Source organism: Euprymna scolopes, chromosome 1, assembly GCF_053919585.1.
Source record: "Euprymna scolopes isolate OS-2025 chromosome 1, ASM5391958v1, whole genome shotgun sequence".
Lineage (NCBI taxonomy): Eukaryota > Metazoa > Mollusca > Cephalopoda > Sepiida > Sepiolidae > Euprymna > Euprymna scolopes.
Genome location: NC_136482.1, coordinates 139,888,475 through 139,906,013, shown reverse-complemented (window position 1 = coordinate 139,906,013; position 17,539 = coordinate 139,888,475). Strand labels below are relative to the sequence as shown.

At 35.6% G+C, this 17,539-nt stretch overlaps 1 protein-coding gene across 1 annotated transcript in view; it reads left to right on the top strand.

Annotated features, from left to right (window-relative positions):
• Positions 1-17,539, top strand: part of LOC145274611 (uncharacterized) — a 64,088-nt gene that overhangs the window by 29,606 nt on the left and 16,943 nt on the right. Inside the window, exons 4-5 of the mRNA XM_080127458.1 lie at positions 6,550-6,705; positions 10,034-10,114. Of these exons, the coding sequence (XP_079983584.1) occupies positions 6,550-6,705; positions 10,034-10,114 (237 nt within the window). The remainder of the gene's footprint in view (positions 1-6,549; positions 6,706-10,033; positions 10,115-17,539) is intronic.

Below are 17,539 nucleotides of genomic sequence, written 5' to 3'. Positions count from 1 at the left end.
TCTCTGTTTCACTTTTCTTTCAAAATTTAACAATCAGGAATCTGCCTGTCTATCACTCTCTCTCTCTTTTTTTTCAAAATTATGGCCTCCAGGCACCCCAAACCACAACGAGAAAAACCCCAAGTCAAAAATCACAAAAAATAAGAGGGTCTTACCTATATCCCGCTTCGCTTCAGATCCAGAGGGTCGAATTCCCGTTGGTCGAGGTCTTGTAGTTATACGCTCAATCACGGAGCGAAAAAAAAGTTTATAATGTTCAAAATACATTATACCAGGTTGATGTGCCGTAGTTCTTGATGTTGGCTGGGTTTTTTTTAATTCAACAATGTTGTGTCGTAGTTGGTTGATGTGCCGTAGTTCTTTGATGTTGGCTGGTTCCTTCTTCACATTCAAGAATGTTGTGCTGTGGATTTTTTTTTTTTTTCTCCGGTTGATGTGCCGTAGCGACCTTTCAGGGTCGAATCCTGGTCACAGCACCAATTATGAACCCCGCCGGTACGTCGCGTCACCCAGTAAGCCCTTCTTCAGTGTGTTGGTGGAATCGTCTTTGCTGCAATGTTCACAAGGCCGGATCTTCTGTGATCGTTTAGAGATTTCATCTTCGGAGATACCGGGTGCCCGTTGACAGAAGCAGTTTCACAAGTAAGAAAATAATAATGAAAACATCAGCACATCAGCAAATCGAAGAATTTTGAATAAACAAAGACTCCGGAGATTGGGTTATATGGAATGTATTAAAAGAAACCCATAAAAGAAATATATACAAACACATGTACAGTTTGGAGTATGAATTTGTAAGCAAGCATTTAAACTTCTAAGTGGGGCTTCCCCTTGCTGGAATTCACAGGTCTATTAATTTAACCCTTTTTAGTTATCTGCCAATAGGCGAGGGGGGAGAGAGAGAGAGGAGAGGTGAGGTGGCTTGACTCTCGGACTTGCTCTGTTTTTGCTCCGACTTCCCAGACTCTCTTTGTTTTGCTCTGACTCTCTTGGTCTTTATATAGTAGAGCACTGGGCGGGGCGGCAATTCCCAATTTCTTTCCCGACCAATCAGAATGCTCGATAACCAAATCGTCTGATTCTCTCTCATTGGATAATTTGACTGATGACAGTAATTGGCCACCTCCCACAATCCAAGAATAATTCTAACTCCTCCCCGCTCAATCAAAAACGCCCGATGGAAACTAATCAGTTTTTTCTCATTGGATAATTTCCAAACTGCGTAATACGCGATAACCGCGTAAGTAAGAAAACTGCGTCCACAAAAAAAAAATGCTTCGTTAATTCTGCCCTTAGATGTGACACGTGTCATTATCAAAGGAAATAAACAATTTATTATTCTGTTAACATCTCGACAAAATATGTTATTGAAAATTGTCAGGTGGCAAAAATCTTTTGATCTATATTTCAGAACTGCGATTCGGTTTGAGAATGAAAACAGTTGAGAATGTTATTTTGGGTTCAAATGGTTTTATCAGAGTCATACAAAATCATTTAATATTTAATTCGACAAACATTCTTTGAAGCCGACAAATGCGTGTATGAAATTTTAGTTCTAAAGAAATTATTTATCCTTGTTTTGATCTGTCACAAATATATTTTGTGACGCCAACAAATACGTGTGTGTGTGTAGTTTTTAGTTCAAAGCAAAAACATAATCTATCTGTTGTTGTTTCTAGCTGACACATGAATTGTGTCCTTGAATTTGTCAACAACAAAACGGTCGGCACATCCTTTGAACCCGACCAATGCGTACATGCGAATTCAAATCAGAGAAAAAAATATCAACAATCAAATTATGCTTTGAATTCGTTCGGGCATTTCAACTTGGCTGAGGCGCTTGTACCGTTTCAAGTGTCAAAGTGTATCAACAAAAAAAACAGAAAGGAAAAAAAATGTTTTGACAGAATTGGAATTCAGCAAGGTCTTTTCTTTTTCGATGTCGGCCCGGGACAAAAATATTAACATATATCTTTTAGTTAACCGGTGTTGCCCGGAATAAGATCTTAACATCTATCCTTCAATTACCCGATATTGCCCGGGATAAATTATTAACGTTAAATAAAAGCGTCACATCGACCCTAATGGTCTGACGCTGCCTCTCTTTGGTGTTACACTTATTACCATTTAACCCCATAACAACTGGCGACGTCAAATTCGACTTTTACGCGGGTTACCTTCGCAAAAAAAGGAAAAAGAATGAAATTCTAATTGACTTCAAAAGAACGTCGGATTTACAAACTAAGAATTCGGCTGGCAATTACGTTCAAAAAACAAAAAAAAACAGAAACAAACACATGGCAAAGTTATCGAATCAAAGTTAATCTTTTTGTCTCTATATTTAAATTGAAAAGAACTATGCGTAGCGCATTTTGTAATGTTTAAAAATTAATTTATTTGCTTATTGAAAGTAGAAAGAAAGAAAAAAGAAAAATGTTGACCCAATTTTCACCGCGAGAATAATTCTATCGTAAAATGTCAACCGTTTATTCGTATGCAAATTTAAACATTTTTCAAATGAAGTGAAAAGTCTTTTTTTTGCCTTTGTTTTTGCTGCTAATTTATGCAATATTTTAACGGGAGAGAAATGTTTTTCCTTTTTCGTTTTGCTTGGACTAAAAGAAAGACTTTTTTTCATTGAGTGGAATTTTCTGAAATATTCTATTTTTAACTGTCGGTTCTAAAGTGAAAAACTTTTTTTTCTGCCGCGTGAGGACAACCCACACACACACACACACACACACACATACATTAAAAAAACAAAAAAACTAGCCATTTTGGTTAACTGCCAGACCATTCCATAAATATTTTTATTATTTTGCAACTGTAGTGTATCACAGTACATTTTTTTTTGTTTTGTTTCGCAAGTTAAAAAAAAAATGTAAACTTTTTTTATCCACCCTCACATTAGGTTATCTCTAAGGTTTTCACCAAGAAGTAAGGGATACATTGCTCCCTTTTCATACGTACACACTCAAAGAAAAGACATTTTCTTTTTTTATTATTTTATCTCTCTTCTCCAGTTAAAAACGGAAATAAAAATTTTTTTCGTGCGTTTGGAAAAAAAGCCATTAAAAATGGAGGAGGTTAAAACAATATTAATACAGCTAATTAAGGCCTAGATGAACCAGGAGCAGAAGGCTGAGAAAAATTTAAAAGAACATGATAAACAGCTGCAGTTACAATTTCAAGAGAGGCAACAAGCGTTGGAGGAGATAATGCTACTTCAACAACAGAAACAAGAAAAGCTATTGTTAAAGATATTCGTTCTAACACAGAGACGACAGCTTTGCTTTTTCCTAAAGTACAATATGGAACGCTATAAAACGTTCAACTACCGACTGAAGTTGGAGGGGACGTTCACCCTGGATTGTCAAAAGTGGAGCAATGCTAAAAAAGTTCGCCTACTTTTGAGGAAATTAGGGACCACAGAACATAGCAAGTTTGTGGATTACATTCTCCCCAGGAAGACGAGTGAATTGGAATTTTTTGAAGCGGTCAAACTTTTATCCGAATTGTTTAGCCCAAATTCATAGAAGATGGAAGTGCTTTAACTTGCAAAAAAGCGACGACGATGATTACCTAACCTTCGTGTCCGTGGTAAATAAACACTGCAATGATTTCCGCCTATCTGACTTATTGGCAGATGACTTCAAGTGTTCAATTTTTGCGCAGGGTCTAGTCTCATCCGAAAACACTGAGATTAGACAACGTGTTCTCTCTAGACTTGAGAGCAAACAGGTCCTCACTCTCCAGAAGTTGGCCGAGGATTGTCAATGGGTAGTCTGCGTAAGAAACAACTCGAGACACATTGAGGAGTCAAGCACAACATTCATTAGAAGGACGACCTTCAGACCGGAAAAATACTCACCCCAGAAAAGCAAAGCTGGAAGTAAGAAAACTCAGGCTATACCTAATAAGTACCACCCAGTCACAAGGGAAACATTAGTCGAGTCAATGTTTTTACAAACATAAGTACTAAAATGGATGTGGCAGGAAGGGCCACAAAATGACCCATTTCAGGAAGAACAAGGTCAAGAACAGCGTCCGACAGACTAGATCCAACTTGGATCCGGATAAGAACCAGCGCAAATATGTCACAGTTAAAATTGCAAATAAAACTGTGCATCTACAATTGGATTCTGGATCAGACCGGTCCATCATTAACCTTAAGACATGGAAAAGGTTAAGGAAACCAACCATGCAGAAGACAAACAAATCAGCTCGAGCTGTGACAGGCGATAAAGTGAAATTTGAGGGAGAGCACACACTCCCGGTGACCTTAAATGGTTTTACTAAAAAAGTGAAAGTGTATGTACATAGGACATCTGAAAACCTGTTCGGTACTGGTTGGATGGAGCGATTCGAATTGTGGGACCAACCTATGAATAAATTCTGTCATAGGGTAGAAGACTCATCTATGGAAGTGCAACAACTGAAGGACAAGTTAAAAAATGAATTTTCAGAAGTATTCTCACCAGGACTAGGAAAATGTACAAAGAACTAAAATAAAACACTCTGCCCGTTTTCAAGAAGAAATGTAACGTTCCACTTGCAGCAACGGAATCTGCCAAAGGAGGCAAAAAAACTGAAACTGCAAAGCTGGAAGCAAAAAAACCCACGCCAAAAGAATTCCTCAAGCCAAAGCAACCTAAGGAGTACTTGTCTTCAAAACAAGTTAGCCATGCGGATAGCTTATCTAGGCTGATACCATTGAAAAGGAATCCGTTTGAAGATTCCATCAAATGCCACTCTTCAGACGGACGAGGAAATAAAAACAATGGTGGGCAACACAATCAGAGAACTCCCGGTATCTCTATCGGAGACTAAAAGGGAAGCACTTCAACAATTTCTACACGTGTATAGGATTACACCCAACCCGAACACACCAACAGCAGTCTCACCTGCAGAAACGATGTTTGCATGGAAAGTGAGATCCGTTTTTGACAAACTCTTACCCAAACAGTCAAGGCCACTAGTGACCACTTATGTACCCAGTAAACGTTTCATACCAGGTGAAAGAGTGTTTTTCAAAAGTTATAAAAACAATGCATCATTCTGGGAGGTGGGTACAATTACTAAGAGAGTCGGTGACATGGTATATATCATCCAAGGACCAACATATACCCACAAACGTCACGAGAACATGTCGATCAGTTGAAACCAGTGACAGTCCAACATTGGAAGATGAGCTGATAGACATTGTCTTCGAAACTTTTGATCTTGAACCTCCTCAACCAACTCCTAAGAGAAAGTTTACCGAGCCATTGATGGTAAACCCTAAAAGGAAGAGGTACTGACAGCTTTTACGAACAAAAAGCTTGGAAGGGGGGTGTTGGAAACGCCCCTCCATGGGATTAATGGACTACCTCATGGCGTCACTTCCGTTGGCGACGTCACTTCTGGTATCGAGCACTGGTGCCCGGCAGTCTGAGATTGGCACACGACCAAGCCAGTCGGGTGCAAATGCACACAGTTGAGGAATGGGATTCCCAACTGTCTTTGCCTGTAAGATATGTGAATACATGCTCATTTCCTGAAATCCTGTTTTCCTTCGTTCTTATTACCATTGAACTCAATAACAATAATATAATAAATATATTATATAAATAATATATAATAAATAAATAATATATAATAAATATATTAAATATATTAATATATATTTAATATATTTGTTAATATATTAATATAAATATGCATATAAATACGTAAATAATTAATTAATATTTATAAATATCAATATACATATAATTTAATTAATTATAATGTATATAATTATAATATATATAATTATAATATATATAAATTATAATTATATGTATAAAGTAATTATATAAATATATATAATAATTTATATATAATAAATATATTATTAATATAAATATATAATATATATATAAATATATTAATATAAAAATACATATATCATAAATAAATAATATATAATAAATATATAATATAATATAATAAATATATTATAAATAGTAATCGTTTAATAATAATATTATTAAAATAATAATCGCTCAGATTACTTGGCATTTCCCAGCAGTGCTCTATATAACAAGTTATACTGCATAAGGAAAGAGAGGTGACCATAACTCATGAGTGACGTCCAAAGGTAAGAGAGAATTGTCGACCTCTTTTCCCAGCAGACAGCACTTTATACAGACGTATATCGAAATAACTCATATGAATCTCCCCTCCAAACCTAGCGCTTAAATTGGATAAAAAGATTTTTTAATCAATTTTGGATTTCATCTTGCACCTGAAAATGTCCCTGAGCAAAATTTTAATAAAAAATTTGAACTGTGAATTCTAACAATATTATAATTATAATATAGTTAGAATTCACAGTTCAGATTTTTATTAAACCATCTTTAGTGCGATCATGAGGTATTAATTAAATATGGTAGGCGTGCACATTTGGTTCAGCTAGATGACAACAACAGGTAAACAAAGCCCTTAATAGAGATTCATTGGCGCATCTAAAAACTCAATATTTACTTCCAATGACATTTCAGATCTGTTCAATTGGTTATTTTGTAGCTACTACGAAGACGTGCAACCTTAAAGGACGTACCATATTGGCTGGTGAATTGGTAGTCGATAATGACAAGTGTACTGAATGTAGTTGCCTTGATGATGACAAATTGGTGTGTACATCTGAAACGTGTAGCTGGCAAGCACCAAAAACTCTCAATGGTAAAGAAAATAGTAATATTTTTCCTTTTCTTATTTACAATTTCCATCATAATCTTTCTTTTCTTTATCACAACATTCTAGAGTTAAGTAGACCTGAACTATTGGTTCGTGATAACAGTGTTATGTTTTTCAAAACGTCCATTGTATTTGGTTACAAAAATGGAGCATGTTGCATATTTTGAAGAAAAGAGAGCGTAATTTAAAATTTTAAAAGATATTAAACTAAAGCCTATCAATGATTAATGAAATATTTATAACTTAAAAACATGTATATACAATAAATATATTGGTTATGAAATTAATAATATTAAAACGTACATTAAAAAAAAGAGATACTATTCATGAAGCATAGCTCTACTGACAAATCCATATCTTACAATCCATGTGATGCAACTATATATTTACAGGTACATTGGATCTATATTAAATTTTCATTATGTTGTGTTGCTTTGCTCACAGATCTAAATTAAATCTGTGGAAAAATAATTGATGCGTATTCATCTAATTTCATGTATTTATGCTTACGAGAATTATATTTCAGGTAAAAATAATAGTAGAGCAGTATTTAAAATCATGTTTTATAACGGAAATATTTACTATGTATTAATTTATGCTTACTCCAAATGTCATCATCCACTACATTTCTATTTTTAGGCCACTGATGATACAGGGCTTAAAACGGGGTGAGAATCATTATTATGAAGCAATGCACTCTTCTATAATAAATAAAATGTGTTAAATCAGAATAAATTATTAATACTTGATGATTTATATATGTTAGTCGCTTGACTGATTAATTGGCAATTGCTTGGCCCTTATGCCACCTGCATATATGAATGTTTTTGTGTGAACTAATCTTAAAATATCATATGATCACAGACTGTAGTCTCAAGTTTGCGTATGCACTTGTTGCATACTTAAACTTTTGATGATGCATGTATTATTCTTAAATGGGAAATGCTGTGCAAATTCTGATCCTGATTATCGGTTACCTGCATAGCTGCCAATTAAAATATGCCACGATATAAATCTACAGAGATATCCAACTTTGATTCCAAAATTCCATTATAAGCCTAGCCTTTGACTCATATAACCTTGAATTTCTCTGGACATAAGAAATTCTTACACAATATTCCATTCAGTCTGTTTTTGTTGGCCAACAGACCAATTCTGATTTTGTCTCCAGAAAACATATTTTGATTTTAGAAACTTCCAATTTCAATCTATAAACAATATGAAGGATAGGTTAGAATTTTCTCAAAGATATGCAGGATCAAAATCCACGAAAACTTAAAATATGCCGGCCTTAATAAAACTAGTTATCATTTCTTAAACTTTTTGGAAAAATCCATTTGCAATTTTAACATTCAACTACAAATTAAAAAAAAAAATATGCATGTCCAGATAATTACAAAATCACAATTTAAACATGGTCTGGAAAACAAAAAAGAATTCACATTTTCACAAGAAAGGCAAAAGTTGTATGTACATTTCTAGATAAAAGAAAATATCAATTTCATATGCCTATAATTTAACAGATAAAGCAAACAAAAGTCAAAATTTTTAATTATTTCGAAAATCTAAAGAAATAAACAAAAATAAATATTCTTGGCCCTCATTCAGCGTAAATTAAGTTAATTTTTTATTTGTTTTAATGTCTATTATTTCAGTCAATTTTTACTCTTTTCTTTTATTCTTTTTTATCTCCACATTTACGGAAAAATATGAGGGACGTGCAATAAGTAATGCCCCTGGCCACCTTCCATTTGTCTGATCTAGATGAAATTTTGCGTGTTCAATGATTTATATCTCTACGGGTTATATGGCAAATTACAGCTCTGAACTAATTGTGGTTTCTGTTTTACAGGTATTTGAACTGAGTCAGGTGTGGAATGGAGCCTGTTGAATGTCGAACAGTGATCCGGTTTTTGTATTCGAAAGGACGCACACCACAGGAGACTTTTGATGAAATGAAAGAAACTTATGGTGATAATGCCCCATCATATGACCTTGTAAAACGCTGGCATAGTGAATTCAAACATGGCCGGAAGTCTGTGGAAACAGCTCCCAGAACTGACCGCCCCCCCCCTTCTGCCATTGATGAGGCATCTGTCCGTAAAGTTGAGGCTGCCATTTTGGAAGATCGGTGCATTACTATTCGCCAAATAGCCCAAGGTGTCAAGATTAGTACAGGGTCTGTGGAAACTATCATTCATGGCCATTTGCATATGCATAAGGTGTCTGCCAGATGAATTCCCAGGTTGCTCACACCATTCCAGAAGCGAAAACGCGTCAAGTGCTCAAGGATGAATTTGGAGATGTGCCAAGAAGATGAGTCAAAGTTTTTCAAAAGACTGAATACACAGGATGAAACCTGGATCCATCACTATGATCCAGAGACCAAAGCCCAGTCAATGCAGTGGAAGCACTTGGACTCACCACCTCCAAAGAAGGCAAGGGTGCAGCCCTCTGCTGGCAAGGTCATGCTCACAGTCTTCTGGGACCAGGACGGAGTAGTGATGACAGATTTCTTGGCAAAGGGTACTACAATCACAGGAGCCTATTATGCTTCACTTTTGAGGAAATTAAGGGAAGCTATCAAAATCAAGAGGCGGGGCAAAATCAGCAAAGGTACCCTCCTCCTGCAGGACAATGCTCCGGTCCATAACTCGCATGTCGCCAGATCAGAAGTACGAGCGTGTGGTTAAGAAATCCTCCCCCATCCTCCCTACTCTCCTGACCTTGCACCCTCTGACTTTCACCTCTTCCCAGCCATGAAGTTGTTTTTGAAAGGAAAGCGTTTCCTAGATGATGCAGTCTTGATTTCTGAAGTCACGTCGTGATTGGAGGATCAACCTGGGGTGTTCTACAAAAACAGTCTCTAGAGCTGCATCAAACGATAGGAGAAATGCATAACTCTGGATGGTTCCTATATAAAGAAAGACTAATAACTGTGCCAAGTTTCGTTGCTCTACTGCTATGGGAAGTGGGTCAGGGGCATTACTTATTGCACGCCCCTCGTAATATGCTGAATAAAACCAAAGCATCAAGACCATTTTACATATGATATAAAACTGAAGTATCAATATCATTACAGAATGATCTCATTATATCACCTCAAATAAGGCTAAAAAATAAATATGATTATGGAGTGATATCATAATGCCATCCCAAATGAAACAGAAGTCTCACTATAATGAACTGATCTTATAATTGCATCCTGATTAATTACTATTTTTAAAATGATAATTTAAATTGAATATTTTCTTGTGTTTGTCTTTGCTCTATTTTTTATTTGTTAGCTGTAATATTTTTTTCATCTTTTCAGTACTATCGATTGCAAAATGTCCAATTGTGCAGCCTCGTTTTGCGAATTATACATGCAACAATTCAAGTGATTGTAAAAGAGGTAAAAATTGCAAATTTATGTAGAATGTTCTTCCTATGCAAATTCATGGATTTATTATGTAATTAACAAGAATACTTCTAGTTGTTCAGGACTGAATTGGGAACTCTTTGTTTTCCTGCACCGTGTATTCTATGTTATTTTATTGTTATTATCAAAATATATCCCCCACTCAACGAAATCATCTCAGTCGAAATTTTGTAAAATGCTGGTGAACTTTTACGAAATTTAGAAAATAGAAAGTTGAAATGCACTTTGATGGATTTCATATATAAATGAAATCATTCTTTTTAAATGGGATTTTTCAAAAATGTTCTTTCTGTGTTTTACTTTATTTTATGCTATTGCATCTCTACTATTATGTAAAAGGTACTTTGTCTATGTGTGTGTGTGTGTGTATGTGTGTGTGTGTGTGAGAGAGAGAGAGTTCCCTATGAACTCGAAAACGGCTGGGTCGATTTTTATGAAAGGTGCTTTATGTGCCTGGCAGTGTTCTTAGAGAAGTTTTGTATCAGAATGTCTTTGATAAGTATCGATAACACTGGTTTACAAAGAAATTGAGGCAAGCACAAAAATACCCGTTTTTACCTAATTTGGGCTGAATTCAAATTTGAAACCCGTTTTCACTCATCACCTCTAGTTTTTTAGATATGCATAGTGTGCATTTTATGCATATGTGGTACATAAAGATGTATATGAATTCAGAGTTAAATCTAATATTGTGAGTCTTATGGTTTATATTTTAGCTATTATGTACTAAATGTAAGTGATAGCATTACATTATATATATGTGTGTGTGTGTGTGTGTGTGTGTGTGTGTGTGTGTGTGTGTGTGTGTGTGTGTGTGTGTGTGTGTGTGTGTGTGTATCAAGGCAGATTTTAGCAGTTAAGGCAACAAACTCAGAAGTGCTCTGGCAATCATTGGAAAAGGTTGTCTCACAGGCAGCGCAGAAGGTTGGTGTCTCTCAACTATGGGTTGTTCAAATGCACATTGTATTGCCTTGCATTTGATTTAGTTTTACTTTGTTATATTTTCAGATTCTCCAATGGCTTCAAGCACGTCACAACGTCGAGGATGCCTCAACAAGGCCAATTCTTTCTTCTACGTGTATGGGGACTTCACAACAGTTGCACAGCATTGAACCATCACTTCCCTCCTTAGAACCGCCTACTTTCACTATTTTTACTGTAAAATTGGTGATCAGGACAAATCTTGGGCTCCACACATCTGTTGTAAACCCTACTACAATGGAGTAACTGCATGGTTTAATGGAAAGAAAGCGGCTTTCAACTTTGCAGTCCCGATGGTTTGGAGAGAGCCAGGAAACCATGCAGATGATTGTTATTTTTGTTTAGCTAATATAACTGGTTTATATGCATCTTATAGAAAAAAGATCAAATATCCCAACCTTCGATCTGCTATAAGACACGTTCCCTATTCAGATGATCTTCCTGTACCCACACTTCCAGTAAATAAGGATCTTCTTTTTGCCGAGTCAATATCTTTGGAAGATATTGAGTCTACATATTCAGGAACAAGTGGCAACAAGTCACACTGGATCACGCAAGAAGACCTGAATGATCTTGCTCGTGATTTGTATTTGTCAAAACAGCAGTTAGAGCTCTTGGCTTTTCGGCTTAAACAGTGGAACCTAGTCCAGGAAGATGTAAGGATCACCAGTTGCAGGAATCGGAACAAAGACCTTGCTTTCTTTTTCAACATAGAAAACAAGTTGTGCTACTGCACAAACATACCTGGCTTGTTGACGTCCCTTGGTTTGCCATATAATCCTTCAGACTGGTGTCTATACTCTTTTAAACGAAGTTTCAAGGGTCTTCTTCTGCACAACAGAAATAAATATCCCAGCATTCTCATTGCACACTCTGTCCATCTAAAGGAGTCCTATGACAATATGGAGCTTCTTTTAGAAGCGGATACCAATGGAGTCTGTGTGGGGACCCCAAGGTCATTGGTCTTCTTATGAGTATGCAAGCAGGTTTCACAAAGTATTGTTGTTTTCTCTGTCTCTGTATTCCAGCATTGCAAGCAGAAAGACTGGGGATCTAGAAGCACTTTTGTTCCTGGCAAACACAGCCTCAAGGAGAATCCTCTGGTGGGCATGAATAAGGTGCTTCTTCTTCCTCTTCACATCAAGCTTAGTTTGATGAAGAAATTCGTGAAGGCATTGGACAAAAATGGTGCTGCCTTCCAACACTTGTCTACTGTGTTCTCAGGTCTTAGTGCTGTTAAGCTCAAAGAGGGCATCTTTGTCACACCTCAGATCCGAGAAGTGCTGAGGGATACTGATTTTGAGGAGCTGTTTAACTTAAAGGAATTGAGAGCATGGGAAGCATTCAAGTCAGTCTATAGTGTCTTCCTTGGTAACAGATTACCAGATTACCAAGCCTGTATTGAGAAGTTGCTAAAGTTTTACGCAGATATGAGGTGCCGAATTTCACTCAAGATTCATTTTCTTCATTCCCACCTCAACTTCTTTCCACCAAACATTGGAGCAGTGAGTGGACAAAGATTCCACTAAGACATTATGAAGATGGAGAGCAACTATCAAGGTAAATGTAATCCTGGCATGATGGGAGACTTCTGCTGGATGCTCTTGCATGACATCCTGGAGGCAAAATACACCAGACCTTCTAAGAAAACACACTTTTGACTGTTTTTGGTGCTATGAATTGTGTAATTGTGTCATCCAAGTATATTGATCCAATCAGTGTTCTTTATATATCCTGATTTAGCTGTTATAAGTTGCTGCAACTCTTGAAATATGCGCATATATTCTCTGTTTATACTAAAATGAGACTATTTAAAAGCCAAAAAACTAGAGGTGAAAGAGCAAAACTATTATAAGTTTGAATTTAGCACACCCAAAAAAACAACTTAGCACACCCCAAAAAACACTATCCATATTCTTGCCTCAGACCAAAAAGTTATTTTTGTAAATCAGTGTAATCAATAATCGAAATAATCAGGTGAAAACAGAACAGCTAAACTTCTATCTAACCAACACTATGGATTTAGGCAATCTCGTTCGACTGCAGACTGCCTGCTGTTTATCGCATATACCATGTACTGGATAAGGCAGATGGACATAGGGCAGTAACACTCAATATATTCAAGGTATCTTCTCATCAAAATAAATTTGTGCAGTATTAATGGTAATTTAATATAATCAGATCCTTCTTAGCTAAAAGAAAGATCTGGGTGACCAGGGGTCGGTACCTGAATTTTTATTATTCTGGATCGTCATAAACGATCTCTTTGATGCAATTGTGTCTGAAATAGGTATTTTTGCTGATGACACCATGCTTTATTTATGATACACAAGCAAATCGATCATCTATGTACATTTTCACAACAATGGTGAAATCCTTAAAAAATAACCTTCAACTTGTAGTAAAATTAGGTTCAATATGGATGAATACATTTAATGTTACCGAGACAAAGTTCTTTCTTTTAATAATTATAAGGAACCTTTGCAACCAACGATGGCCATAGTTGATAACATCTTTTCTGCAAGAAAATTGTTCAAACTAATCCATTTAATATTCACAGACAACAGGAATTGGAAAAAATATATATGAAGATACTGCCAAGTCTGCTGCAATGACAGTGGATTCCCTTTACTAGAAAATTTCTCGTATCCGCTAATATTTGATACATTTATAAAGCTACCATTTGGCCATGCATGGAGGATTGTTGCCATATCCTGGCTGGTGCATCCCTTTTTTTTAACAAGATGCAAAATAGAATATCTAACTTTATATATTCCATGCTTTACCAAGGTCCAACCTCTTCCCCATCACTAGAATGTTGTATTGTGTGATTATTTGACAAGTAATTCTACAAAATGTGCTTCGATGAGCTTGTACTTGCTAACGTAAATACTTACAAACAACCCGACTAGCAACAAAATCTCACCCCTTCACTAGACGTGCAAAGATGCCAAATAACTTTCAAGTCAAATAGTTTCTTTACTTAGAACGTTTACATTCAAAATTCCTTCTCTGCTTCCTGTTTCCCGTGTTCATACCAATATGCATAGATTTAAATGTAATGTAAACAAAAATCTAGCTGCACATCTATTTACTTCTGTCCTTGATCACAGTAAGTTTCAGTGACAATATCTCTCATTGGAAGTCAAATAAAGCAAAAAAAAATTCTTTTAACTAGCCAATTTTTATTTGTTATTGCTGTACTATGTTATTGGCAATATAAAAATGTACTTGGCTACAACTTACTTTAAAAATTACTTAGTCAGACCCACACGACTGCTAATATGAAATATTTTTTTAAATAATCACCTAAAAATATGAATCAGTAAGAGAGATAACTTTTAAATTAACCAAGCTTCTATTTTTCCAACATCAACACTCTGATCCCTATCTGTAATCAATCAAAATGAATGACTCTTGTTTTAGGGAGGCTCCATGTTTTGACAAACTTCTTACTCCTGATCTGAGATGGAACATGTACATAGGCAGCAAACAAAAGACATTAAATTTAACTTAAATTTGCAGTTTTTGAAAAAAGTACAAGTGCGGACTTTCTTTTTGCCAGCACTGTACATCAAATCCGTCGCCAAGGCTGTTGGAAAATGGTGGGATTGTTCTACTGCTCTAGTAGATACCTCACTGCTGATGCAATTCTCTACCTGTATAAGAGCCAAGTACGTCCAAGGATGGAGTATTGTTGCCACATCTGGGCAGGAGCTACCAGAGGCAATTTATCCTGTCTTGACAGAGTGCAAAATAGACTTTGTAGCCTAGTGGGGGATACCCTTTTCTCTTCCCTGCAACCTCTTTCTCATAGAAGAGACGTTGCGAGCCTGTCTCTGCTTTATCGTTATTTTCATGGCAAGTGCTCATCTGAACTCCAATCTATGGTCCCTCCTGCCCTGACTTTTATGAAAAACGCTCGTCTAGCTGAAACCACTATCAATAATTTTCCCCAAAACCTAAACGTAGATTCCGTGAACAAAGCCTCTTTCTTAGAACTGCACACCTGTGGAACTCTGTTTCGTTTTCCTGCTTTCCAACTGACTACAATATGGTTGCCTTCAAGTCCAATGTAAATTAATTCTTGATGAGCCATTCCCTTAAGTAATCCAATTTATCAAATTTTCCACTATTAAATATGACTACAACATGTTCCCCTTAACCACTGTACACTCATTAACCTCTATCCTCGAGTGGCTTCCGGACCTTGATAAGTGATGACTCGTTTGTAAAATATATATATATATATATATATAACAGTTATTTACCTTAAGTTTAAAAATGTGTAAATAGAAAAAAGTTAAAAACTAAAATGACCTTAGTGCATCCTGAGCAACACCGAGAAAGTACAACAAATAGTAAGTACGACAAATAGTAAATCCAAAATAATAATTTGAAGTGTAATTATTAAAACTACAACACAGAAAAACATACAGTGAAGTAGTTTCATAACTTTATTTATACAGATACCATTGCTAGGTTACTGAGTAGACAGGTAGGTTATGCAAAGATCTTAATATGTGCAGGACGTTCAGAAATTTTCATACTTTTGTCACTATGTATGCATGTATCCTTATATATACTAGTGGATGAATGGCTAACGTAATCAGGATCCGTATTAGAAATAATACTATTAATATAATACCATTAATTACAGCAATTAGTTGGCAAGCAGCAGTCTCACTTCACTTGGCCTAGGGGTTGAATATCATTGTGCTAGCCACACTGATGAGACATTTATCTATATTGATGATCTTTAAGGCTCCGCTCAAGCGATAGCATCATATACACGTATACATCGCAAACTAATAATAACCAATAGAAATATTTCATTTCCTGCAGGTCTTCACTTCTTTAACAATTCGAACCTGCAATCTACACACTAGAAATGTAAACTCTTCACATTTATGAAGATCAAGCTTGTTACGGTCGTCCAAATAAAGAATCACTTTTTTTACCATCTCTCAAGAAAATTAACCCCGTCTTAAAGTACTAGAAAAACCTTTAGAAATGTTGGTAGATATAAATATAGATTTGAATATGTAACACTAAAACATGTGCCATAAAATACATTGGATATAAAACCAGAAAAAACATTATCGAGTGTCGATAAGAACACTTCAGAAAAATGTGTAAAGATAACAGCAGAACAAAGATAAACCAGTGAAAAAAATCTTTAAGAGGACATTGACACTATGCAAACTAATATTTCACTATTGTTTCATAATTGTTAAATTAGGCTAGTGCTTAGAAGAGCTGGAGGAACGTACATAGCTTTCTATAAATAAAACAGTGCTTATGCACATATGTTACTGTGCTATTTTTTTATAGTATTTTCGAGTTAAATTGAATTTTTACGATATTTATCTTAATTAAATTGTTAAGTGAAAGTACAGAATAGTTACAAAATGCCCTCCCCTCCCTAAGTTAAGAATGGCTTTCTAAATAATAACGTTATTATTTCAGCACGGTAACATAGATGCATAAGTACCAATAAAACAAAAAGTTAGTTTTTCATGAATAAATGCTTGCACTGCTAATTTATTTAGTACTTCGTATTTTGAAGATTTATAAAATATAAATTCCTTTTTGTCAAACCTAATTATGTCCATTGAAGGTATTACTGTGCTTAACACAGGAGATACGTTGCGAGCTTGTCTCTACTCTATCGTTATTGTCATAGCAAGTGCTCGTCTGACCTCCAATCTATACCCCCCCCTTGCCAATCTTTCTCAGAAAACACTCGTCTAGCCAAAATCACTATCAAAAATTCCCCTCACTCTTTATCAGTACCTAAACCTTAACGTGGATTCCATGAGCAAAGCTTCTTTCCTAGAACTGCTCACCTGTGAAACTCTGTTCTGCTGGTCTACTTTCCAGTTGACTACAATATTGTCGTTTTCAAGTCGAATGTAAACAAGTCTTTGTGGAACTATCCTCTTAAATAATCTAATCATACCAACTTTCCATGACTAACGATTAGTCCGCTATTGTCCAAATGACTACCATACACACATCAAACCTTATCCTCAAGTGGCCTCCGGGCCTTGGTAAGTGGTGACCTTTTTGTAAAAAAAAAAAAAAAAAGTACTAATAAATAAATAATGGATTATTTGGCAGCGCTACTTGCATCCAAACTCCCAACTGGGAATGGCCCAAGCTTGTTAGTGGATCTTAGAGGAAAACCCAACAATCTGGAGATCATTCATAGTTTTATTTTCTGTCCCTTCAATGAAAATTTTTATCTAGTAATAACATATTTTGAAAACAAAAAGCATTATTGCACATATGTGCTAATCTGGCACAAAACTTAAATTTGAAAATCATTATGATGATAAATTTAAAAATTTGCATTATTGGATAAATGCTGAAAAATTCATTAAAATGAATTATTCTGTTCTTTATGTGATTTGT